We start from the raw sequence: 24,881 nt of genomic DNA on the forward strand, positions 1-24,881 counted from the left end.
AAAAGCAGATCAAGTTACTGAAAACATCATCAAGAAATAGCAAAACACATAATGAGGGAATAGTCTAAAAACAGTGAGCAAACTACCAGATACACTACCTTGTAGCAAAACATGCTGATGAACAAAAAGTCACAGGTGAGCCAGGCACACCGTTGAAAAACCAATTAGTATGTAAGCTATTCAAATACTGTAAGACACTGCCTTTTGAAGAGCTTATCACTTTTAATCACTTTATAGTGGTTTACCCAAGAAAATCCTTTTAAAATATTTTTTTCTTAACAAGAACTGAATTTCTGTTCAAATAAGAAAAACAAGCACAGCAGGTTTTACCAATTAAATTCAAATTGAGACACATCCTACCAATAAAATCTGGAAACAAAAAAATCACTATTTTCCAATTGAAGAGTCCAACATCAATTAAGTGCTACAATATGTTTTAAAAATGTAGCTCCAACATAAATATAAAGCATGCAAATAAAGACCCTAAAGCTTTAAATACTTTTTACATCAACTAATACCCAAATAACATGCATTTTTTATAAAAACTGCTGCAATTTTAAGAAACAGCTACAGAAAAGGTAGCATGCTTGCTCGTGATATTCACCAATCGAGAAAGCCAGGCTTCCATCCAACCTCTTCAGCAACACTCAAACCACACAGGACACACAGATCCCCTGCCCAGCCACAGTGCAAGCCGTCACTTGGAGTGTTCTCCTAATCTCATCTGGCCCCACGATCGCTGAGAAGCCCCAGCCTAAATAAACACATCACTGGCGTTGATCAGTTCCGACTTCTGGCTACTTCATGCTTTTGTCCCTTCATTTGTATTTCTTAGTGGGTCTCTTTCAGCCGCCTCTCCATCCTTAGGACAACTGACAGCTTGGCGTATGGCTCCTGCTCTGTTTCCAGGAGGAGGACTTGAAGATTTGCTGAGCCAAATATGCTCATCTGCGTATTTAATACTTACTTCCTCCTACATCTCTAATTAGTTCAACTTCATGATTTTTTTTTCCATTTTTTAAATAGGCAACTTTCCTTATTTCACCAAAAATCTATTAAAGCTTATAAACTCCACAAATTCTGGACAGAAAAAGAAAGGATAGTCTCCTCCTAACTTCAGAGTTTAAGGAGGGGAAAAAAAAAGGCAGCATAGATTTAGCTTCTCAAAAGCGGGAAGGGCATAAAGTTCCAGTTGTCTCCTTACAACATTACTACGTTCTCCTAAAACTGTAAATTTACCCCAGTAAAAGAGTTTTCAATTTATCCAAAAGACAAGCAGAATTTGTCCAAGTGCCACAATGGCATGAAGCAGACAACCTGATTTCAAGTGTGTCTACTGAAGATTTTTCTTTTTTTACTTTTTGTTTTTAAATAATGAAAGACATGTAGTGCCACCGGTCAAGAACTCTCTTCCCCAACTAGATTGAAACCTTCTGTAATGGAAAGTTAAGTTGGCTTTTTTAAAGCAGCTTTACAGTCTTTATTTGTCTACAAAATTAGACATGTAGCTCAAGGACAAGTGAATTACTCCACATCTCTCCCCAAGTATTTTGCATATTTTAGCTAAGGCATCCGGGTATGCCAGATTTCCCTCCTTCCAAATTAAGTTGTCGACTTTCACCTCTTCAGAATTAACAAGATTAAGCTCAGTTAGAAACAGACTTTATTTTTTTCTGTTTAAACATTGCTGAAGAAGGACACACATGAAAGCTAAATGCATACGAAAACTGAAGTGTTGTATTTTTGTATTACAATAGTTCTCAACTGACAATTTCTGTATGAGCATTTAATATTTTGGAAATAACTACACTATTAGTGACAGATGCATACACAAATCATTGCACTTTTTACCCCACACATTCATGTATACACAAAACTGTCCAGCTACTAACACAACCTAGCTTCAAATACGTGTTTTAATCAAATTCTAAAAACTAGAAGTGAGAGAAGCAGCATAACAAAAAACTACTGCTGAACAAATGCACTCTGTGATGCTCACATCAAGACAGGGGAGTCTCAGATACTGAATTTGTTCAGAAGATGGGACTTGGGAACTAGAGTTGAGGATCTGTCTACATTTCAATGACAAGCAGGAAAAAGTCCACCAGCAGTCATGGGAACTAAGGAAAATAAATTTTGTAGAATTAGAACTTTCATTAAAACAGAAAAATACTTCCATATTTTGTGTTTCTATTTTTCCAGTGTGACCAAAATGTGAAACAAACGCAAGCTGACAAAACTATACGGCCCTTCACCCTGTCTTCCAGGCACAGTGGCTTCCTAACACCAAAACTCAGTCTGTGCAGAGCTTAACACTGCCTCTGCCAGTGCTGAATCTGCAGTTTTGAAATAATTCAATGTCAAGTCTCTGTTGAGTTATAAAAGTTGCACGGAGGAGCAAAGATGTAAACACAGGAGTTACCCATGGAGGAGAAATGATCCAAACCCAGAAGCTGAAGAACACTCAGAACAGGCTCTCTGCCTCAATCCACCTCCGAGGAGCGACAGAGAAGCAGTAGCTTACCCTGGGAAGGCATCAGGAACACAGTCAGCCATGATGCAACTTCACCATGTTTTAGCACACAGAATCATAGAATCATAGAATCATCCAGGTTGGAAGGGACCTTCAAGATCATCTAATCCAACCATCAACCTAACTCTGACAAAAAAAAAACATCACTAAACCATGTCCCCCGGCACCATATCAAGCCGGTCTTTTGAACACCTCCAGGGATGGTGCCTCAACCACTCCACTGGGCAGCCCATTCCAATGCTTGATTTGAATGCCATTGGCGTGCTCTGCAAACTCCCACCCGCAAAGCATCACTATTCTGGAGTGCCCTTCTGGGCAGAAAAGCACATCTTTGACCATCTGCTAGCACATTGTCTCCAGCTTTTCCCATAATGGCGGTAAGACCTCAGATCCTCCAAACAGTACTGACTCCTGTTAAAAATTTGATCAGTGTTTCCCAGTAGTGAGCAACAGCTGATTTTGCTCCTTATCCTTAACTCTCAGCTTTTGCACTTGAAATAGCTAACAACTCGCCATTTCCAGCTCATAGGTTTTTCAAGTCCTGCTTTCAGGCAAAAAAAAAAAAAGCAATCCTCTTGGAAACCGACATGTCCACTTTAGAGCAATCAAAAAAATTGTATTACAGAGTCCATCCTTATTGTCTGAATTATTTCTATTAAATATCCAGTGTACAATTAAATTCTTAATTGTAATAAATAAATTGAAGTTTTAACCTAAACTCTGAGAATGAAACGATGTTTCTTTCATTTTAACGCATAACAACCTACAATAAAATTGTCCAGGAAGAATTACATGTTTATTTTCAGAGTTCCAGAAATGCCTTTACAACAGCTGCTCAGCTTTCCATTATTTTGAAAAACGGGGAGCAACTGGACTTTAGCACTAAATTCTGTGGATGCTCAAGGCATGCTGCCTCTTATAAACAGAAAAACACTTACTGGAAGTCACAAGACTACAGCAGAGCAGCATGCACATAAGGAATGGGTATACTTTTCAAAATCATTTCTCACAGTAAAATAACAATTGAGTAGAATAACTTAGACATTTAGAGGATATACTTATTTATCTAGTTCTAATTATACCTTCTTTCTACTTACGAATCCCGTAACACTATACTAGCACCAATCCCACATCGCAGACTGCAGCAGCATCACAGACACCTGGTACAACACTACCTTAGCTTTTAAATGCTGACAGCCTCCAACTGGCAGAAGGTCAGAAAAGCAGATGAGAATCAACTGCCATTAGAAAATAAATAGTCTTGAGACAGAAGGGAACTAACTTGCAGAGTGGTGGGGATTACTTGCGTAAACCATGTCAATTATGATAGCTCACGTGCTGCTCTAATTACAGCAGCATCATTATTTATTTATTCAGCTATCTTCAGCACATCCTGAACCTTGGCAATTGTACCAGCCATCTAGATTGCTGGGATATGCTGTCCATCGATTAATTTTAAATATGATCTGGCTGAACTATTTCCAGAGTAGAAGTGCACGTTAAAATAAAATTTGGCTCCAACAGAATGCAAAACTTAATCACCTCTTAGACATTTAAGAAATATATAAAAATATCTGAACAGAAGACACAACATCTCATCACTGTCCATATATCAGCACAAGAAAAAGCTGAAAAGATCCATGAAAATTAAAAAAAGTTACATATATAAAGCACCAATAGCTATATTTTTATTTCACATGTATAAAAGACTTTTTAAAACAGAAACACGTTAAGTTCCATTTAAAACTAGATGCTGCCTTATGATTGCTTATTATTCCTTAACATTCTCAGACAACGTATTAGATCTGGATAGTCTCCTTTTCAGAGGTACTACAGTTAACAGGAATTGGAATTGCTCAGTGCCTCTGAGGAAGGCTATTATGAAATAAGAGAAACAATATTTGCTGAACTTATTCTTTAAAAAACAAATAATTGCTAAGACAAGGAGTTTATAGGTAGCATATCCTGTACAAGGACAGCTGTACAGTTATACTTCAAGAACCTGTACACAAACATTATTAGCTTCAAATTTTAACTAACATCAAATGCTTACATCTCAAATTCAGGGCTGCATAGGCACCTCTTAACTTAGAGCAGGGTCTGTTCGTCCCTCACAGTTCCTCTTAATTACAAAATCTCTTTTTTTAACTCACATTTGAAGAAGCAGCATAGAAGGATAAGTTGTGAACTTACAGACTGGCAACAAAAAGGAACCTCAGAGAAGCTACTGCAGGCAAGTAATTATTCTTTTTCATTTCCACACCGTACAGTAAAGGCATGAATGGAGATCTACATCATGGGCTTGCATTTCTCAACTACTATCATTTCAAAAGATGTTCCAGATACTGCTTAAACTTCTGCAAGTATGCACCTTAACCAAGTTCATAGATGACACCAAAACAGAGGAAAGCCAGATACACCAGAAGGAAGAACCTCCATACAGAGAGACCACAACGTGCTGGAAGACTAAGCCCACAAGAACTGCATGAGATTTAATAAAGATAAACATCAGGTCCTGCACCTGGGATGGAACCCCACACAGCAGTAACAGCTGGGGACTGACTGGCCTGGTGTGTAGCTCTGCTGGGTAAGAGCCGAGAGTCCTGGTGGACAGCAAGCTGAACATGAGCAAGGAGCATGCCCTGGCAGCAACGAAGAGAAACCATGAGAAACCACTGGATGGAAAATTATCAAATACAGAGGATAAACAGACATCTTTCTAGTGAAGTCTACTGATTCTGTTCTATTATTCTATTCTGCTAATCCGCAAATAGGAGAGTATCACAACTCTTTCCAGATCCTGAGATAAAAACCTACAGAAAGAAGATAACTGAGCAAGCAACCTGCGAGTATGTTCCACATGTCACATAGCTGAAAAATACAAACTGTAAGTAAAGAATTAATGTTCTTTACAAGTTTCAATCGGCTTATCTGTAGAAGCAAATGGAGCTTTAGTTTATTTGCTCCATTCAACAGATGCTGAATTCACTAAATGGGAAATATTAGGCTGAATGAACAAGAAAATAATCACCCAGGAATGAGGTATTTCCAATATACTAATTTTTATGTTGCACTCACAGTCAGATTTTCCCAAATAACATGAGTAAGAGCTTAGAATGTCTCCCCTTATGGAGACTTAAGTGGCTCATGAGTATTAGAGGATGCCAATACGGCTATGAAAATTTCCAAAGAAGAAATGCTACAGTCTCTACTTAAATTCAAGCTTGAGAGTCTTTCAGCTTCAGAGACAGCTGTTCCTTTGCAGAACTCTGAGAAAAACCAATGGGATCACCAGAATTTACATTTACAGGTGAAGCACCAAGAAGGACAACACAGGATAGTGAGAGGAACAGCACATTGGGTAATTCTTTTTAGCAGCCTGTATCAAGTTAGACTACTGTTGTCAGTGCTAATAACCAAAGGCACTGAACTTGAATGAACCCCTCCAGATGGCCCTGTGAGCTAGAAAGCCTCAGAATTAGAGTGGTTCTGATCTGGTCTGCTCCTCCATGTCCCAAGAATTTAAATAGGAACAGACCTAGGAACAGCTAAGTTCATTACAGCTGGGTTATTTTCTGGACATGGAATGGAAGTTAAGTGTATGAAAATACACTCAAGCCGGGTTACAACGACAGACAGAAGTACACCACAGTCATTTCAATGCTGAACTGCCTCAGGAAAAGCAATGCCTCAAACTAACTACTGAAAAAACTGCCCAATTAATCTCTTAACTAACCTACTTCTACATGCATGATTTATATTTTGCTCCTATCTACTTTTTAACTTTATCTGTCTCACACGGAATGCTGTATAACTGCATCGGTACCGTATTTCCCCAAAGCTAAGAGGAAATACATGGATTGGGCCAAGATGTCAGTGACAAAAATAAGAGGGCAATAGAAAGCTTGTTTCATGCTGCTCTGCAAAAACAGGGCAGATTGTCCATGCTTGAAGCCTGAAATGTTATGAAGTCTTTGTGACATCAAGGCCCGGGCAGCTGAGGTAAAACAGAGCCTCTTTCACTCTGGGTGAAGTGAGGGAGATCACCAGGCAGGTGCTGCCTCAAAAGGCACGGGCTATCCTTGGCTTTTGCCCAGAGTTTCAAGGCTCGGTAATAATGGGAAGGCAAAGGAGTTGCACTGACAGAAATGCACTCCTGTTCCACTAGGTTTACGTATAACGCCAACTTTAATTAAAAACTGAACCCTGAAGCTTTCTTCAGCTAGGATAAAAAGCAGCCCAATGGCACAAAGTCAGTCTTCAATGTCCCACAACCTCTTGAAACAATTTTTTGGAGGGGAGCTGGGGACAGAGGAGGAATTATCAGAATGGTAACAAATGGATTAATGAATGGGTTTAAGAAAATCTTTCAGCCCCCAGCAAGGAAAAATATTTCCCCCTTTCCTCCCTTAGCCTTTCTAAAACCATCCAGCTTGCCAAAGCCAGGAAATTCCAGACCAGAGCTGAAATTTGGTCCAATAAATTCTAACAAAGGAGACACAAATGTTTCATTTACATTTTATCCTTATAAAAGAATGAGGGGGAAAAAAAAAAAAAAGTTTTACTACTTAATTCGTTAAACTGCTAGTTTTTAACAAGTCATATGATTTTCTTCACCAACTTTTTGAATCGGAAACCTTCACCGCCTTGCCATGCTGTTCCTCACACCTCATCATGTTTTGAAAACAGGCACCCAGCAGATGGCTTTGTATATTAATTCATTCTTGAAAATGAATCCTAATATGAAGATTTAGATACTCTGAAAACACTAGTTGCTTTTCATACAGTTACAGTACTGTTCATTGGACTGCATGAACTTGTTATCTCACAGCCCTTTAGAAACAAAAATACCAATATTTATCCTCAGGCACTAACCAACCTCCAGTGTTGTCATAATCTGCAAGAGAGTCATAAAGTAAGTATGTTGCCTTCTGTATCATTAAACAAAATTTACTAACAATCTGAGCATTGCTTATGTAGTTACTTCACTTTATTTCTTCTTAAAGCAACTGGTTGAGCACCTGTTTTTTAACAAGCATATAGTTATATCAGCTATTTAACTATATATGTAGTTAAATCAACAGCTGGAGACTCATTTAATTAATCCCTTGGAGTTCTTTCAGAATAACAATTTATTTTCAGAAAGCAACTGCAATACAGTAACAGAGTTCAACATGAAGCACGTTTATTTCAGTACATATAGGTCTTAAAAAATATTCAAGTCAAAAGAAATGTCTTCTAGAGTAGGAATAGTATAAAAAGCAATGAAACCATGTCATTAAATACTACACACACCTAAAAAGTTAATAAATCTCTGTCTTGCTCAGTAATTTTCTCCCACAAAAAACAACCTTAGGAAAACACTCCTAAGGCCACAAGTCAGCGAAAAAGTGACTCTGTCTTTTCCTTGAGCCCAAAGTAAGGCTAAACTCCAATCTAAATTTCTGCAATAATAGATAGAAAGAGCAAAGTTTCCTTCTGGTAAAAGAAAAACTTATTTTCATGTCTCGTATTCAGTAATTTTTCTCCTTATTAACCACACCTAATTGCAATTTATCCCTGAGAGAGCTAGTTTCATGTAACAAAGCAGGAGATATCTTTTTATTTTATGGGATCCCTAAAGTCACAATATGTTGTATCATTAACTTCAGAGACAAACAATACGCTGACTTTATATAAATTAGCTAAATATACAACTACAAAAAAGTTCCTATAGAGTATCTTCAGATTCTTTTTGCCATTCAACTCTCCTAGCCCCTCCGTAAGCTTCTAGCAGACAAACAAGAATAGATAGCAACAAAAGCTATGAATTCCCACCCTAGAAAACTGAGTTTAGTCCTAATTTTTGCTACGATTCTGAGACGAGTTACACAGTACAGGATTTTGAACGAGTTATATAGTAGACTGGACTTCGCAGAATGGGCAAAACAAGCCTGATCCCCCAAAAAGCAGTTCACAGGGTTTCTCTAAAATCCTTTTAAACTCTGTGTTTGAGAAGTCCCAAATACTTTATGAAGTACCACCAAAACAACCAATTCTGACTTTGTGGTAGAATATTCTTCATTATCAGCAAGAGAAAGGCCTAAGAGTGTCTAATTTGATTAATTTTTTCAGGAAAAACTTTAAAAGGTTGCTACTACCACAAAGTAACATTGATTACTTAATGAGAAATTACTTGAGAACAAATCTTCCAATTACTCAAAAGCTGGGCACAGAAACCTTTCATATTATTAACAAAATAGTAAAATAAACACATTTAGCCAATGCAATTTAAAATATCATATAAATGTTTTCTCCACTTCACAAACATACAAAAATCATAATTTATGGCCACCTGTCCTTGCCAGTTAGAAGTCAACTGTAAAAATACAAAAGCATGCAAAAGCAACAGTTGCCAGTATCTCCACACCGTGCTTGTCAATCAAATTATTGGCAACCTACAAATTTATATTTGTAACACAGACACTTTCCTCCACTTAGTAACTGTCTTATGTATTTAAAGGTTAAGGTTGACGCTTTACGTTTTTACAAAGATCTATCTTTTACATTAAACTACAAAACCAGAAAATATAAAGCTTCAAGAAGGAAATTAATGATTCTCATGTTTCTAATAATAGGATGCTAAATACAAATTACTTACACTAGATTTGATTTTGAGTATTACCAGACTGACTGATATTCTGGTTTAGATGCATTTATGTATGAAATAACCGTAAGCAGAACAGTATTATGTTTATGTTTTGAACTGTGGAAAAATAACCAGAATAAATTTACTTTCACCAGTTTTATGGCATACCTTAGATTAATTTGAGTGGGTTCCTAATAAAATACTTGAAATCGATTTTCCACACACAGATACAGCTACATGGACATTATAGCCCACATCAAAAAGGTGTTCTTTCCCACCCTCAGTAGATGAGGACAATACCCAAAAATACAGGCTTATTTTAGAGAGCATGAGAAGATTTGACCGCATCAGCCCAGTATCACCCAGGATAACAGTTATCATGCTATCAGATAATATAATTCTGTACCTCAAGTTATTCTTATCTTGTTTCAAGTAAAATCCAAGAATATTATCTACCCAAGCTGACCACATTAGAAAAGCACTGTCCAGTTTAATTTAAAGAACTCATGAAAAATAAAAACGCAGAATATGCATGCATTATGGCACAGTCTTTATATTTTTCCCCATAGGATTGGCCTTAATCACCACCCAGCCTGTACTGAGATACTGTCATTTGTAAAATTACCTTCTCGTTCACTGTAAATTGGAAGGTGTATAGAAAACAAGACAGGGTCCTCAGGAATATAAATTATGATCTTATGTTGAAGAAAGGAGAACACTGCACACAAAAACTCTGTGCATTTGCTATCTCTATCAATCTCCCTGCTAGTAGTCAATCCAAACCCAAACCAAAATTTTTACGATGTTCCTCAGCTATCTGTTCTTCAGTTTACAGTTGCATATCCTGGAAGAGGAGGAGGACGCCCAAACAACAGCACCAATCACTACTGTGAAACGCAGGATCCCTTCCTGACTTAAAGTTAGATCACACATAACATCACCTATTTTTTTTTTAATCACTGAAGGATCCTATAGACTACTGTTACATCCCAGTAATGAAATGGAAATTTGAAATTCCTCCTTTCTGCCACTGGGAAGGCATGTGAACTTTCCTCTAGCATCTTCTTTCATGCTGCTATGGTTTCATGAGTTTTCTGCCAGCTCATTTCTCCAGACTGTCGAGGTGTTCTGGTTTCGGCTAGGAAAGGGTTCATTTTTTTCCTAGTGATCACTGTGAACACATGTCAATAATACCTACTGGTTTTAGTTGTTGTTAAGTGATATAAGGACTTATTTCAGCTTCCCATAGAAGAACAGACAGCACAATGGAACATCCAATGAAACATTCCATCCCATAGACATCATGCTCAGTATATAAATGGGAGTTAGCGGGGGGGGCGGGAATCCACGCTCATTGCTTGGGAAGGTGACAATTCACCAGGTGGTGAGAGTGACCCATGTCATTATTGTTATTGTTATTGTTATTTTTCCTTCCTTGTTATTGTTTTTATTAAACTGTCTTTATCTCAACCTACAATTGTTTTTTTTTCTTCCCTTTCCCCTCCTATTCCCCCCCCCTTCTTCTTGGCAGGGGTGGTGGAAGAGGGGGGTTGAGCAAGCAGCTGTGGGGTTCTAGTTGCTGCTGGGGTTAAACCACGAAAGAAGGTCTCTCTGAGAAGAAGCCCTACGCTTCAATGATAATCACTCTCCCTAGCTCGCTATCATCCATGAACTTGCTGAAGGCACTCTCCTTCCTATTCTCCAGGTCATTAATAAAAACATCAAACAGTAGCAGCCACAGTTTCGACATCTGAGGATCACTACTGGCCACCAGCTGGACTTCGTGTCAGCACTCTTGAGCATAGCAGTCCAGATAGTTTTCTGCCCACCTTGCAGTCCACCTCTCCAAACCACCCAACACCAGCTTGGTTACAAATAGCCCCTAACAGATTACATCAAACGCCTTCCTCAACTCAAGGTAAATAGCATCCACCATTCTCTCCCCATCTACTGAGCCACTCAGCTCATCAAAGAGGACAATTAATTTGCCCTTGATAAATTCCAGTCATGCTCTTGCCCTTCATATGCCTGAATGTGGCTTCCAGGAGGATGTGCTTCATGATCCTCCTGTAGATCACAGCCAGGCTGACCTTCCTATAGATCCCCAGATCCTGCTTCTCGCCCCTCTTGAAGATGGTCTGATGTTTTTTTCCCCCTGCTCATTTGGAATCTCCTAATCACAATGACCTTTCAAAGATGAGCAAGGCTATACCCCTGTAATGATAGAAGCCAGCTCCTGCAGGATACTTGGATACATTACCCTCAGTCTCGTAAAGTTGCTTAAGTGGTCTCCAGCCTGACCCTCTGTCCTGCAGGTAATGCTTCACTCCCTCCAATTCTGCCATTGGACTCAAGGACCTGGGAAGCCCAAGGACAGTTCTTACCAATTAGGAGGCAAAGAAAGCCTTGAGTATTGCTTACATGTCCTTCTGCCCCAGATCATTTATCAAGATCATTTTGAATTCTAAGCCTCTTCACCGTGTTTGCCACCCACTTCAGTTTAGAACTGTCTACATACAACCACATATTCTTTCCACTGCTAATAATCAAAATACTGAGTGACAGAGGCCCCCTGAAAGACCACCTACTTTGAGTAAGCCATTAAAAGTAAAAATAATGCTAAGAACAACTTTTTATTCATCTGTAATCACCAAACAATGATTGTACCAAAACTGTCTTTAGTTTTCTTAGAAGACCATGTCAAAGTGTCAAAAATCTTAACATCACATTGACTTCCAGCATGAAGTTCTGTCTGAATCAGCCCTAGTTACCTAAAGATGCTCTCATATTAACAGTTGTGCAGATCCCCAATTAATGTTGACAATTCATTTAAAAAGCAATCTTTTGTCAGTCTTTGAGACTCCCCAATGAGTATAAGCAAAGGCTTAGTGTTGACTGCAGGCTTGGCTATGGTGTATTATCAAGCATCAACGTAGCTTCCAAGGGGCCTGGGTTGGGGGTAATCAGCTGTTTCCCATAAATCATGAATACGGATTAGAATCCTACAAGAAAGATCCTGACATGCCTAAAGAAAACTGTAGTCAGGCAATTGCTGCTTCCTGTGGGATCCTAATCAACACTCAATCCAGCTCACATAGTTCGCTCTTCCACAACACACTGCAAATAGTCAGCTACAAATTCTAATTAATTAACTTAAAAGACTACCATTTCTAGAGTACAAGGCTTCAAAGATGCAGCAATATTAAGACATCTAAAAAAATGCATGGAAAGAATATGTACATGAAAAGCCTTTGTCCAGACTTCTCTATGTAGCTAATGCAAGAAAACTCAAATCACAGAAGCATTGCCATTTCTGGCTTGTGTTGATGTTGCAAGAAAGGGGTTGCAGCCCACTGCATGTTTTTCCTGATCCGGAGGACTCCTACACTTCACAACAATGCATATATTTCTTTCCTCCTGCACTGCAATATTTAGTCTATATACTAAATGAGGAAGAAGAGTTCATTAGAAGTTGGCTGAAAAGGGCCGAAGAGATAATTTTGTGGATGTCAGAAAAAGCACCAATTATCAATTTACTTTGAGCCTCTACATACTGCTTATATTACCCCGATACATGTAAATTGAACATTTTCCTCCTAAGAGAAAAAAAGGAAAGAATTTACAATAGCAAGAATTTTACTCTGCTGTAAGCCATTTTAGTTTTATTTATGTAGAATACATCTAGTTTTTTTCTTCTTCGCTTCACACTGTGTCCTCTTTAGCAAAAATGTATCTATGTCAGAGATACTTAAAGATCAAAAATTCACGGAATTGTCAGAGTTGGAAGAGACCTCTAGAGATCATCTAGTCCAACTCCCCTGGCCAAAGCAGGGCTGCCCAGAGCACGTTACTCAGGGCTGCATCCAGGCGGGGCTTGAAGATCTCCAGAGAAGGGGACTCCACACCCTCCCTGGGCAGCCTGTTCCAGGGCTCTGGCACCCTCACCGGAAAGAAGTTTTTCCTCACATTTGAATGGAACTTCCCATGTTCCAGCTTGTGCCCGTTGCCCCTCGTCCTGTCACTGGGAACCACTGAAAAGAGTCCGGCTCCACCCTCCTTCAACCCACCCTTTAGATACTTGGAAACATTAATAAGGTCTCCCCTCAGCCTTCTCTTCTCCAGGCTAAAGAGTCCCAGCTCTCTCAGCCTTTCCTCATCAGGGAGATGCTCCAATCCCTCAATCATCTTTGCTGCCCTGCACTGGACTCTCTCCAGCAGTTCCCTGTCTCTCTTGAACTGGGGAGCCCAGAACTGGACGCAGTATTCCGGTTGTGGCCTCACCAGGGCAGAGTAGAGGGGGAGAATGACCTCCCTCGACCTACTGGCCACACTCTTCCCTGGGCAGCCCAGGATCCCATTGGCCCTCTTGGTGACAAGGGCACATTGCTGGCTCATGGATAGTTTACTATTCACCAGGACCCCCAGATCCTTCACCTCAGAAGTGCTTTCCAGCAGGTCCACCCCTAACCTCTACTGGTGCCTGGCATTCTCCCTCCCCAGGGGCAGGGAAGATTGAGAAAATAGAGAAATTGAGGAAAAAAAAAAAAGATCACTTCAAAAGGTAGAAAGAGTATATAGAGGAATGTAATAAAGGACAGCAAGATCTGAATCACTTGCTCATATTTAATTTCTCATTAACTAAGAAGTTTGAAACAAAAAGGCACCCTTAGAATGAACAGGCTATGTTTAAATAAGACTTTATGAATACCCAACACAAGATTATAAATTTTTTTCAAGTTGACAAGTGCCATGGAATTGATACAGAATTTGACAAGTTACATCTTTGGCAACAAGACAATCAGCTTTTCAGATACAGATTAACAGTTTGAATTCTGTTCAAGCTAGGCAAGGACTAATAGCCACTCCTTGTTAATAAACACAAGTGATGTGCTGACTTCCACCCAGTTTTCAAAGGCAATCTTTTCACAAATGTTAATGTTAAGATTTTCAAAGTAGTCTGAAAAATTGAGGTACATTTTTAGGAGATTACTCATAGGCACTCTGGCCACCTCTGTGCTCCAACTCTGTGTAGAAACTGAACAAAACTTTAGATTTTCGTTGTAAAAAATGTTTGTGGGTTTTTCTTTGTAACAAATTGTAAAATACTTTAAAACAAATCAAACTCAGTTGCACTTCACTATTTCCCCACCTTGTTTATATTATTTTTAAATGAATTCATACCATATGGCATGTCTGGCACTGAATGGACAGTGTGAGAATAAAGACCCCAAACTCAGTAGGTCTGTGAGAGACAGCTCTGTGAGGCGCTGAGCAGACATAAGGAAAGAACCAACTGCATAAATTTCATGCTCAGTGTGCAAGATTCGACAGGTCTGTATTATTTTGACAGGCTTCTCTTACTTTTTACACGCTGCTGAATCATGAGAGAAAAGCAAACTCACAAAGACACTGACACTGCTCCCAAAACTCCAGACTTGTCTGTGGATTTCACTTTTTTCTTTAAAGTAAAAGCGAATTCCCGAAATATATTCCAAATAATGAAGGAAATCTAGGAAACACACCACCCTTTGAGGAGTCTTGTATCAGGATTTCCACTATCTCTTTAAATACAGCAAACTATGCCAGCTAGCACAACATACTAGTAAACACACCAGGACTGGGTTTTCTTATTGTTATGGAGCATTATCTGTAATAGTAAGATATTTCTCCTTATGCCTCTTAATTGAAAATATATATTCTCAATTTATGGTACTAATGTTGAAACAGCTACCTCACTTAGACAACATAATTGGGTTTCAGAACATTTAAATATTTCCCCCTTGTTTTATGGTTGGACACAAGAGGTTTTTCACAGAGAAATAAGAGTTTAACCACAAGTACAAACTTCAGAAACCAAAACCAGGATTAAGGGATAACCACTTCTGTTAAATCACAGCCTACCAGTGAAGTCAGATTTGAGTAAACTCTTACAGTACTTACTCCGCTTATTCTCTGTAACACCTCTTTTATCAATATTTGCACAGAAACATACTCAATTCCAGAACCCCATCTACTCCACCTCTTCAACTCCACCAATCTTCTGGGCTCTACTGTTCAGGAGCGTAGTTTTAGAGACATGCTGTGATTTTGCCATGGCAGCACAGTTTTCATTAAATCTATGCTTTCCCCTGGAAATATCACCAAAATGGTATACATTCTCTTTGAAATTATTATCTCCAATTGTGGAGAGTCTTAACATTTCTTCATGTTTTGAGATTTAGAAGCATGATCCAAGAATCATAGAATGGTTAGAGTTGGAAGGGACCTTAAGGATCATTGAGTTCCAACCCCCTGCCATGACTTTTCAAATATAATGGAAAGCGGCTTGCCAACTTCATCAACCAGCTCCCTCAGGACCTGTGGGTGGATTTCATCAGGTCCCATGGACTTATGTACCTTCAGGGTCCTTAAGATGGTCTTGAAGATCACTCCCTCACTTTCCTAAGCTTAGTGTTTGGTTTCCAGAGTCTCACATTCTTTTACCCAGCTGACAACTACTGAATTTGTTCTATCTGGAAGCTTGCTGGGGTTCTTTTTCAGAAGAGGAGGGAAGCTGCAAGACTGACTCCTTACTTCCAAGAAACTAAGAATTCTAAGAAATCTTACCATTTTTATTCATTATTCTGTCTTTTCTCCATTGGTTGTAGTATATATTATAATATAAAATGTTGGCTTCTCAAGAAATTATGTGAAAAAGCAGATTAAGGTTTCTTTCAAGAAACAGGAACACGAGAATCATCAATACAATATGACATGCCAGCATTTTGCAGTCAACATACAAGTGTCTCATCACCATAAATTTCAAGATATATTTACTTTATACTTCAGCATAGCAGTCAAAGACTGCAATTATCAGATGCATTTCATTGAACTGCGGTACATTTATCAACGTGTCTTTGCAAATTCAAAATGTCATGTTAGCTAGTAACAGTAACAAAACGACTTTGAAACAAATGCATAGCAATACATTGACACCTCTAGCTATGAGACATATTTAAAACAGAGCTTTCAGCCCCTAAATTAGGATTCCCAACACCTGTGTTATCAGTATACAATCTTATATTGCAATATAAAGTAGGAAAACAAAGTCTGACCTACTCCAGCAGCCTTTTTTCTTTTGTCCTCATTTTCATTAGATTTTCATTATTCCAAACAATAAGATGCTACCGTAACATATATTATTCTGCAGTTAATATCTCTGTACATCAATATTTAAAAGCACCTACTTGTTTGGTTATTTCCTGTGGGGAAAAAAATACATGATCTTCTGGTAACACCTACATATGCCAGAAGGTCCAATCTACTTTGCTTGAGTATCAGATACGCTTCACTAAAAGTACTTTAGAAAGAATTTGTGGTGGTGATCAAGCTATTTCCAAATCAGTATAAACAAACAAACTTGTCTAGATACTGTTGTAACGGAGGGAAACAAACGTCTCAGGCAGTTCTATTTTGCTATTGCAACACCCGTGCTAAGAAAATAAGTAGTTGGAAAGCAGACCACAGAAATGAGGGAGATGCTAGTGCTGAAATGAAGAAAGTCTTGAATGCAGGCAAAGAGCAACTTTGTGCTTTCTTTTCTGTAATTCCTTCTCTTTACACAGGGAGCAGCAAGAAAATACTTTAAATTGCAATTTTACAATGCAAGTTTTTGCTTTCATAGCACTAGTAACAATACTGTGTTGTCTAATAAGACAGTTCTCTGTTTTTGTGACATTCACTGGGCATCTTGTATTAAAGACCAATTTTCTCTAAACTGGCTACAGCAAAAAGGTTATTTTGAGGTGATACTTATCTGCATCCTCAGAAGAAAGCGAGTATTAGTTTAAGCTCATTCTACCTTGCATCACTACTGTAAAGTAGACAGCTATTTTACAGCTTTGAATAAAAGGGTATATTGACAATAACATTTAAAACAAATAATCAAGCCCTGCATCAAAAGCAAGAATAGATCTCTGGAATGAAGGAAATGGACATCAAAACCAGGAAATAGAAGAAAAACAGAGAACACACTTAGAAATAGGAAGAGTTCTAGTAGTGCCAATTCAAAACAGAGGTGAAATCCCAGATTTCAATTCAAGTACTATTTTTTTTTACAAGGATCAAATAAAGTCCAGAAGAAACTTGAACACAATGGGAAAAAATTAAACTTTTTTTTTTTTTTTTAAGGAAAAAAGAACACTGAGAAAACTGTAAAGAACAGGTAGTTGTATTATCCTCAAGAGAACAATTAAGTTCTACTAAAAAGCTCATAATTTAAGCTAGTCATCCCATTTTTTCTGCCATTAGAAACAGAATGTGTCTTGAAAACAGTTTCACAGATTACCTTTCCATTCAATTTCTCATCTGAATTTATGAACACCCCGGTAGGAATAAACTAGATAGATGTAAATATGTTTACATCTCAAATGTATATAAATCTTTTTTTCTATGATAAAATGCAGAGATATCCACTGCTTTGAACAAAAATAAAAGCATGCACAGTGAGGTGAGCACCTTGCTTTTTGTTTCTCTCTTGTCTCTACTCAACTACTGCCCCATCTGCTTTTACTCAAAGAATTTTAAAAACACATGTTTTCTCTCCAGGGTAACATTTAGTCCTTGTATGTGTGATTCTCCCTGCAAGACAGCACCCAGTTCTTAAGCTTACTCATGTTCATAATCAAAATACAGGCAATTCCCCAAACATCTTATTCGCATTTAGAATTGACAGAGATGCAAAGGAGAGGGAATGAACTGAAACCTGTAAAAGACAAAGAGGAGCCAAAAAACCCAACAACTTCAGAAGGGCCTGCAAGAAGAAACGGCTTAGCAATAGGAATTAAGCATAGGTGTGTGAGGATCGTCACGTGCAAGAAAAAGGGCGCCCTAGAGAAAGTTGTGTTAAAGCCCATTTCTTCACTTTAGGATTTTTTTTATAGTTCTACTGCACTCTCCTGCTTTGTTACAGACAAAGATATTAGGCAGTTTCCATTCACATTGATTGAGCCAGTCACCCACGCCACCAGGATGAGGGAGGCGATTCTTCCCCTCTGCTCTGCTTTGGTGAGACCCCACCTGGAGCACTGCCTCCAGCTCTGGAGTCCTCAGCACAGGAAGGACATGGACCTGGTGGAGCGGGGCCAGAGAAGGCCATGGAGATGCTGGGAGGGCTGTAGCCCCTCTGCTGTGAGGGCAGGCTGAGAGAGTTGGGGGGGGGGGTGCAGCCTGGAGAAGGAAGGCTTTGGGGAGACCATACTGGGGCCTTTCAGTACCCAAAGGGGGCTTATAAGAAAGACTGGGACAAACTTTTTAGCAGGGTCTGTTGTGATAGGACAAGGGGTAATGGTTTTAAACTAAAAGAAGGCAGATTTAGACTAGATATAAGGAGGACATTTTTTACAATGAGTGTGGTGAAACACTGGAACAGGTTGCCCAGAGAGGTGGTAGACACCCCATCCCTGGAAATGTTCAAGGTCAAGTTGGACAGGGCCTTGAGCAACCTGGTGTAGTGGAAGATGTCCCTGCCCACAGCAGGGGGTTTGGACTAGATGACCTTTAAAGGTCCCTTCCAACCCAAATTATTCTATGATTCTTTCCAGGAGACTCTTGAGAGTTAGCTTAGACTCCCCTCCAGTTGCTTCCTCTCTTGCCCATTAATATGCACACAGCATCTTCAGATATAGACGTAACCCAGCATCATTCTCACTCTGTAAACTTTTAGACCATGAAGTTGCTCTCCTCCATACCTTATGAAAAGTGACAGCAATGACTAGGGCTTTATGATGAAATTAGCACTTTGCGATATGGCTGAATACGACTTCTTATTTTTAGAGAAAAGCAGAGTAAGAAAATGCAGACTGTGAAAAGGAAATTTTTGCTTCCAGGATTCTCTTTAATTATTTTTGTTCCAGTTATTTGAGGCAGACAGAGGATAAACAAAATGAACAGTCTACACCTGAAAGTAAAAGATGTGTTAGTAGGGCAGTTCTTTAATGAAATGCAAAGTTTGGGTGTATTTAATTTGTCTTCTGTGATGAAAAACTCTTAACCACTGAGATACCGCTTCTTTTCTCTTTGGGTAAATTAAAGGGAATTTAAAAGGACTGTGTTTTACAAACACAATCTATATGTTGAATTCTTCTGGGGTTTTCAGACTAGAGCTTTAATCACCACGGCACATAATTATTCCATGCTTTGCTTGAGTCTTTTATTTAAAAAAACAACAACTGATCAGCAGCTTTCCTTGAGAAACCCAAAAACTTCTCAGTCCAAAGAGGCCAGAGACAGTGAAGTAAAACCTTTCTCTCTCCTCAAGAGATGTTAGAATGCAAACATTCTCAGACTCTTAAGACAAAGCTACTTTAATAATACATATCATTTTCATTTTCAGCCACCTGAAATATTCACATGCATGACTGGAAGACAAAATACACAACTGTTCCTTTTTACTATTCAATTTGGGAAGATAACTTGTCAAATTACTCATACAACCTGTAATACTTGCCCACTGAGTGCCATGAGAGCTTCCCAAACCAACTTCACTGTTCTGTCTGCTCAGCGATTCTCTGGTATAGATCAAAAGCAGTCACCCTGTGACTTGAGCATTTTGTGCTCAACTGTTTAACTAAACCAGTTCCCTAATTTCTTAGGGGTCTTTGACAATTACATGATTTCTTCAAACACCTCAGTGAGAACATATTACAAATATACATAGAACCTTTGAAAACCAGGACATTAAATTATGCGTTTCTAACATTAGACCTGAAATCCTAGACCCAGCTAAGAGAATTGACAAAGTAAATTAGTGTCTTTCCCTCTCTCAACCCTTCTACAGGGGAAAAAAAAAAAAAAAAAAAAAAGTATACGGCTGGGGAGCATGCCCTTTCCTCAACACAAATTTTAACAGGAGCAACACACATTTCAATACTTTGCAAATAAAATTTCAGTACTGTAAAAGGGACCATTCTGTAACACTTGCTATTGATAGTTTCATATCTCCTAATTTTACCAGTTATCATAGCTGTGTGTTCCATGTATGGGTGTGTATATATATAAAATGAAAATATTTTTTAAAAATTTCAAAAGCTTTACCAAAATACTCTCAGCCATTTTCTCACAAGTGAATCTGAGTCCTAAGTGTTTTTATTCTGAAGCTAGCAAACCACTCTGTATACTTTTGAAAGCTGATCAAAGCAATGCAACATCCTGATAACAAAAGCCAGCTACTAAGCTGTTAAATAAATACATAAAATTAACATACCCAACTACTATAAATAGTACCCACTGTAATGTAAGATGAGATTTCCAAGCAAACTGATGCACACAGACATGCACGCATACTATATGTGTATATAAATATCACACCAAGATCTCTAATCACCCTCCTCCGTAATCTGTTGTAAGACCAGCTCTATCTGCACTATCTCAGGCCATTAACAATATTCTAGAATCTCTTCAGCAAGGCATGTAACATATCTGATTGATATCTAAGTTCGCTGTGTTTTGGGCCGCTGGTCAACTTACCAACACGTGTATCTGTATTTCTTTTGCTGGCACACATCTCCTTTTCACTTCCCATCACAGTCAACTCTGTTTCCCTTAACTAGCTTTTCTGACATTTTTCTTGCTCCACCGTAATTAGACCGAGATCTAAGACCAACAAATTGCTTGTCTGGGGAGAAGGGAGTTCCATAAAGGCACAGAGAGACCATTTTAATGGGTAATGGAGACAGACATTTATTATAGAGGCTGGGTTAATATCCAGCACATTTACCTTGTGGCAAAGGAAAATGAATGACTATAGGTCCAGAAAAAAGGAACATGTAATTTAAAGTTAAAGTTAAAGCCAGTTTAACTTTGAGCCTCCACTGCCTTTGTAGATTTTTAACAGACAGAACAGCAACACATGGCGCAGCCGCTTCATAATAAAGACTTGGTGTAGTCTCCAAGAGTCAGCAGGTACACACGAATGTTGGTGAGCTGCTATCAAGAGATTTTTATTCCATTTTTCGAATGATGTACTGGCGAAGGCTGTGTTTGCACTGAGACCCGTTCTGTCAGGTTTGAGTACACTTAGCACCAAGGTATGATTCACGATGCAGCTTCTCATTTCCAGTAATAGTAAAGGAGGACTCAAAAGAAACTTCCATTGCAGAAAAGCCATTTATAATACACCTCTCTGTAAAAGATCTATGTTGGGAAACAGTGGCTTAAGAAGACATCACGAATAAAGGAAAAGAAAGTTCCATTGTAGATAAATTCACACAAAACCAAACTCCACAGCTTGCCTACTCAAAATGATTGCTTTACAGAAAGTTCATATTGCTTAAAATGCACATACTGAGATTTGGCAGTGTTACCAACCTAATTTTTGAGAAAAAAAGAACAACAAACACACAATAAAACAAACAAGAATCTAAGTCCCAATTCCAGATAATAATTCCACTGTTAGCAACGTACCGGCCACCTCCATGGCACCTATTAGACTCTTTTACTGGCCTCCCAATTGCCAACATTCACTTTGCAGTTTATGTAACATCTTATTTATAATTAAAATCTATAATCTATAATTTCAGGCAGATTTATGAAGGTATCTGCAGTACAGCAATACCTGAGCTTTTAGCACAGTAACAACAGTAACATATTTTAATACACTTTTTCAGCTATTTTATTTTAGCAACCCTCAGTGGTTAGGCTCAAAAGTTTTTTGGATGCTTGTTGCTGTGGTTTGCAGAAAATACTCATTGGAACCAAGCAATTTTAGGAGACATTCTGATCGTGCTACTGTGAACAGGCTTGTACCCTTGAAAAAGAGAAAAGCAGCAGCAGGAGCAACTCCTGCTTCCATTCGCTGCTAACACAATTTCTTTTCTGCCTTTATCAGTGACACTTGTCACTGGAAGACTGTAACCTAGTCCCCACAGTACAACACATTTAATTGCATCATTCACATGTATAAAAAAGGGTAAAAAGTACACTGAACACCAATGAAAAATCTGAAAAGCTAACACTGCTTTTACAGTCCCTTCCCACATAAATCACATGTAGCTTTAAAGAGTTATAATGACTTAAACCACAAGGGATGTTTAAAAGCATGAAATATGAAAGTCTTCAGGTGACTACTTACTTACAAGAACATCACTAGGTTTTAGTCAGAAAAGACAAGAGGAAGGGTGAGAGTTATGACAGTGCTCCCAAAATACATTAGCAAAGTGTGTAAATGTCTTTTCTCAAAGTAAGAGGAAAGCCATTGAATTCCTGCTAGAGTCCTGGCTTTTGTTTCACTTCTCAGTAATTGTCATTAACTTTCTGTGTTAATTGCGGGCCAACATGGACAAAAAAATATATATTCTCTTGATAAATTCTTCACTGTGGTTTATAATACTGGCAAATTCATTTCAACCATTTTCTTTGCAAAATACTTTCTAATTTCCTGCAAATGAATTAGCCAACCTGGCTGTGGCAGAACCTACTGCCACCAGTACCTGATCTGTCCCAGGGCCTTACTGCATGCTATACCCTACTGCATAACGTTGTGTCAACACCGTTCCTGCTCTAAGCATTTAAGAACAGGTTTTTCTATGTCAACATACAGCTCCATCTAGAAGAGTTTCCCAGTGCACCTTTTCAACGCTCTTCAAAAGAAACAAAACCACATCAAGTTACAAAGTTTTTGTCTAATACAGCAAAATACCTATTCAATAGCTCACAGCTGAACTACATTCTCTTTTCCATAGACCACATAAACAAGACACTGATGTTTCACAGTTTCACCTCGAGATTGTCTTCTTGTTGCCTGTACTATTACTATTAGCTCCTGCCAAGTTACTTGTGTATCATTAGCATGAATGAATGACTTACAAACTTCTAAACTCGTATCATTTTGCAATGACTGCTGGAAGGAACCAGACGATACCTAATGTCAAAACACTACTTTTATCTTATTTTCCTGCGAATGCCATTAATTATCTCACTGACCACACCAAAGCTGTCTTTGAAGTGGAGATCCTCCTAGAGCACGGTAACTCCGGTCTGGTGCCCGGAAGGCGCGGTGCTTCACAGCCGGCGTGCACCGAGCCATGCTTAAAGAGTAAAATTATAAGCTCCCTGATTAACACCACTTGGGTAAACCCGCAGGGCGCCGTCTGCGCCGCCTGGCAGACGCAGGAGGCGGTGAGGGGACGGGTGTGCGGGCAGCGAGGGCCGCAGGGCACTCCCCCACCGCCCGGCGCTTCCAGCCAAGGGGTGAAGGCACCTCACCGCATCGCTGGGGCATCTCTAATGCTCTGCCTCCTGAGGCGCCCTCACGGCATTAGCACCGCACCGAGAACAGCTGTCGCTTTTACAGACTTCCTTAAAGGTTTAGGGGAGTTTCCCTGGCGTAAGAGGCAAACGGAATTCCTGCCGCGGCTGCCGAGCGGTAAGGACGTGAGCTCTCCTCCTGCCCGGCTCTCCCTCCGCCCGGCCCCCGCAGCGAGGGGCGGCCCGGCCCGTCACCGCCCGGCCCTGCCACGGGCACCTGTGGCGCCCGCCACGCCGCGCGGGGCCCGCTGTCACCCCCGGGGCCGGGCCGGGGAGCGCCGCTCGGCCCCGCGCCGCCCCCAGGCCGGCGGGGGGAGCCCGGGGCGCGGCACGGAGGGCGGCACAAAGCGCCTCCTCCGCCCGCCGCTTTGTTCGCGGCGGGGCCCCGAGCCGAGCCCCCCGCCGCAGCCCGGCCCGGCCCCGCTGATTTACCCTCCCCTGGCCTCACCGCGCTCCCCCCAGCCTCCCCGCCACGCGGCCGCCGCCTCCTCCTCTTACCTTGGCTTTCCCAGCCTCCAACTTCTTCATCCGCTCCTCGTCCTCCATGGCGTCTATACGGGAGAGCAGAGCGTTATCAGCGGAGGGAGGCGAGGTCCACCCCGCCCCTTCCCCTCAGCAGGGGCGCACACGGCCGCTGTCCTGTCCTGTCCCTGTACCCGTCCCGCCTCACAGCCACGACAGCTGCCGTGGCGGAGCCACCGGCGCCGCCATCTTCCTCTCCACGTAAACACGCGGCCGGGGAAAGTGACGTGAGACCGCCTGCTCCTCCTCCTGCCGCTCCTCCTCCTCCCCGGCCACCGGGGCCCGGCCGCGCCCGGCGCCCCCGCAGCGGGGTGCCGCCGAAGCCGCCCCCGGAGGAGCGGGGTTGCACCCACCCGAGGCCGAGGGGAAACCACCAGTGACAGCAGCCGCGGGCAGGGCCGCAGCCGCCGCAGCGGGGAGGAGGGGGGCGGCGGCGGGCACACCCCCCTCCACACCCCTTCTCGCTCCGGCGGAGAGAAAGGCGGGGACGGGGGGGGGGGAAGGGGGTCTCTGCCCACAAAAGAACTGCGGCGGGAAGGCGCCTGTAGTTGGCTGTGGCTCTGTGTGAGACAATGGTCTGAACAGACAACACCCTTCTGCCGCCCTCGCAAATCCCACCTCCCCGGCTGCGGGGCTCCTTTGGGCAGTTTTGATTTTTCTGAAGTGTTTTCTTGCCCCTGCGTGCGCCTCTCTAGACTGCGCTTCCCATCGCATGGATCCAGAGCTTGGAAATGCAGCAAGGAGCCTTTTCACCGTGTGTGGCAGACTATGGAAGGATGACAACAAAGGATGTGTAGTCCCCCTGTTTAAATTACTTAATATGCACTCGTCGTGCCAGAGGAGTTGAAATAGGTGTGCTAAGATCACGACGGGGAATATGGCACGTGGGAATTAAATGCTAATACAATTTCTATG

The 24,881-nt window shown here is 40.6% G+C and overlaps 1 protein-coding gene across 1 annotated transcript in view; it reads right to left on the bottom strand.

The window, feature by feature from the left end:
* AKAP9 (A-kinase anchoring protein 9) overlaps positions 1 to 24,177 on the bottom strand; it is a 115,445-nt gene extending 91,268 nt beyond the window's left edge. Inside the window, exon 1 of the mRNA XM_074151013.1 lies at positions 23,943 to 24,177. Within this exon, the coding sequence (XP_074007114.1) occupies positions 23,943 to 23,990 (48 nt within the window). The 5' untranslated portion in view covers positions 23,991 to 24,177. The remainder of the gene's footprint in view (positions 1 to 23,942) is intronic.
* Positions 24,178 to 24,881: the final 704 nt, after the last annotated feature.

This window comes from Numenius arquata, chromosome 7 (assembly GCF_964106895.1).
Source record: "Numenius arquata chromosome 7, bNumArq3.hap1.1, whole genome shotgun sequence".
NCBI classification, from domain to species: domain Eukaryota; kingdom Metazoa; phylum Chordata; class Aves; order Charadriiformes; family Scolopacidae; genus Numenius; species Numenius arquata.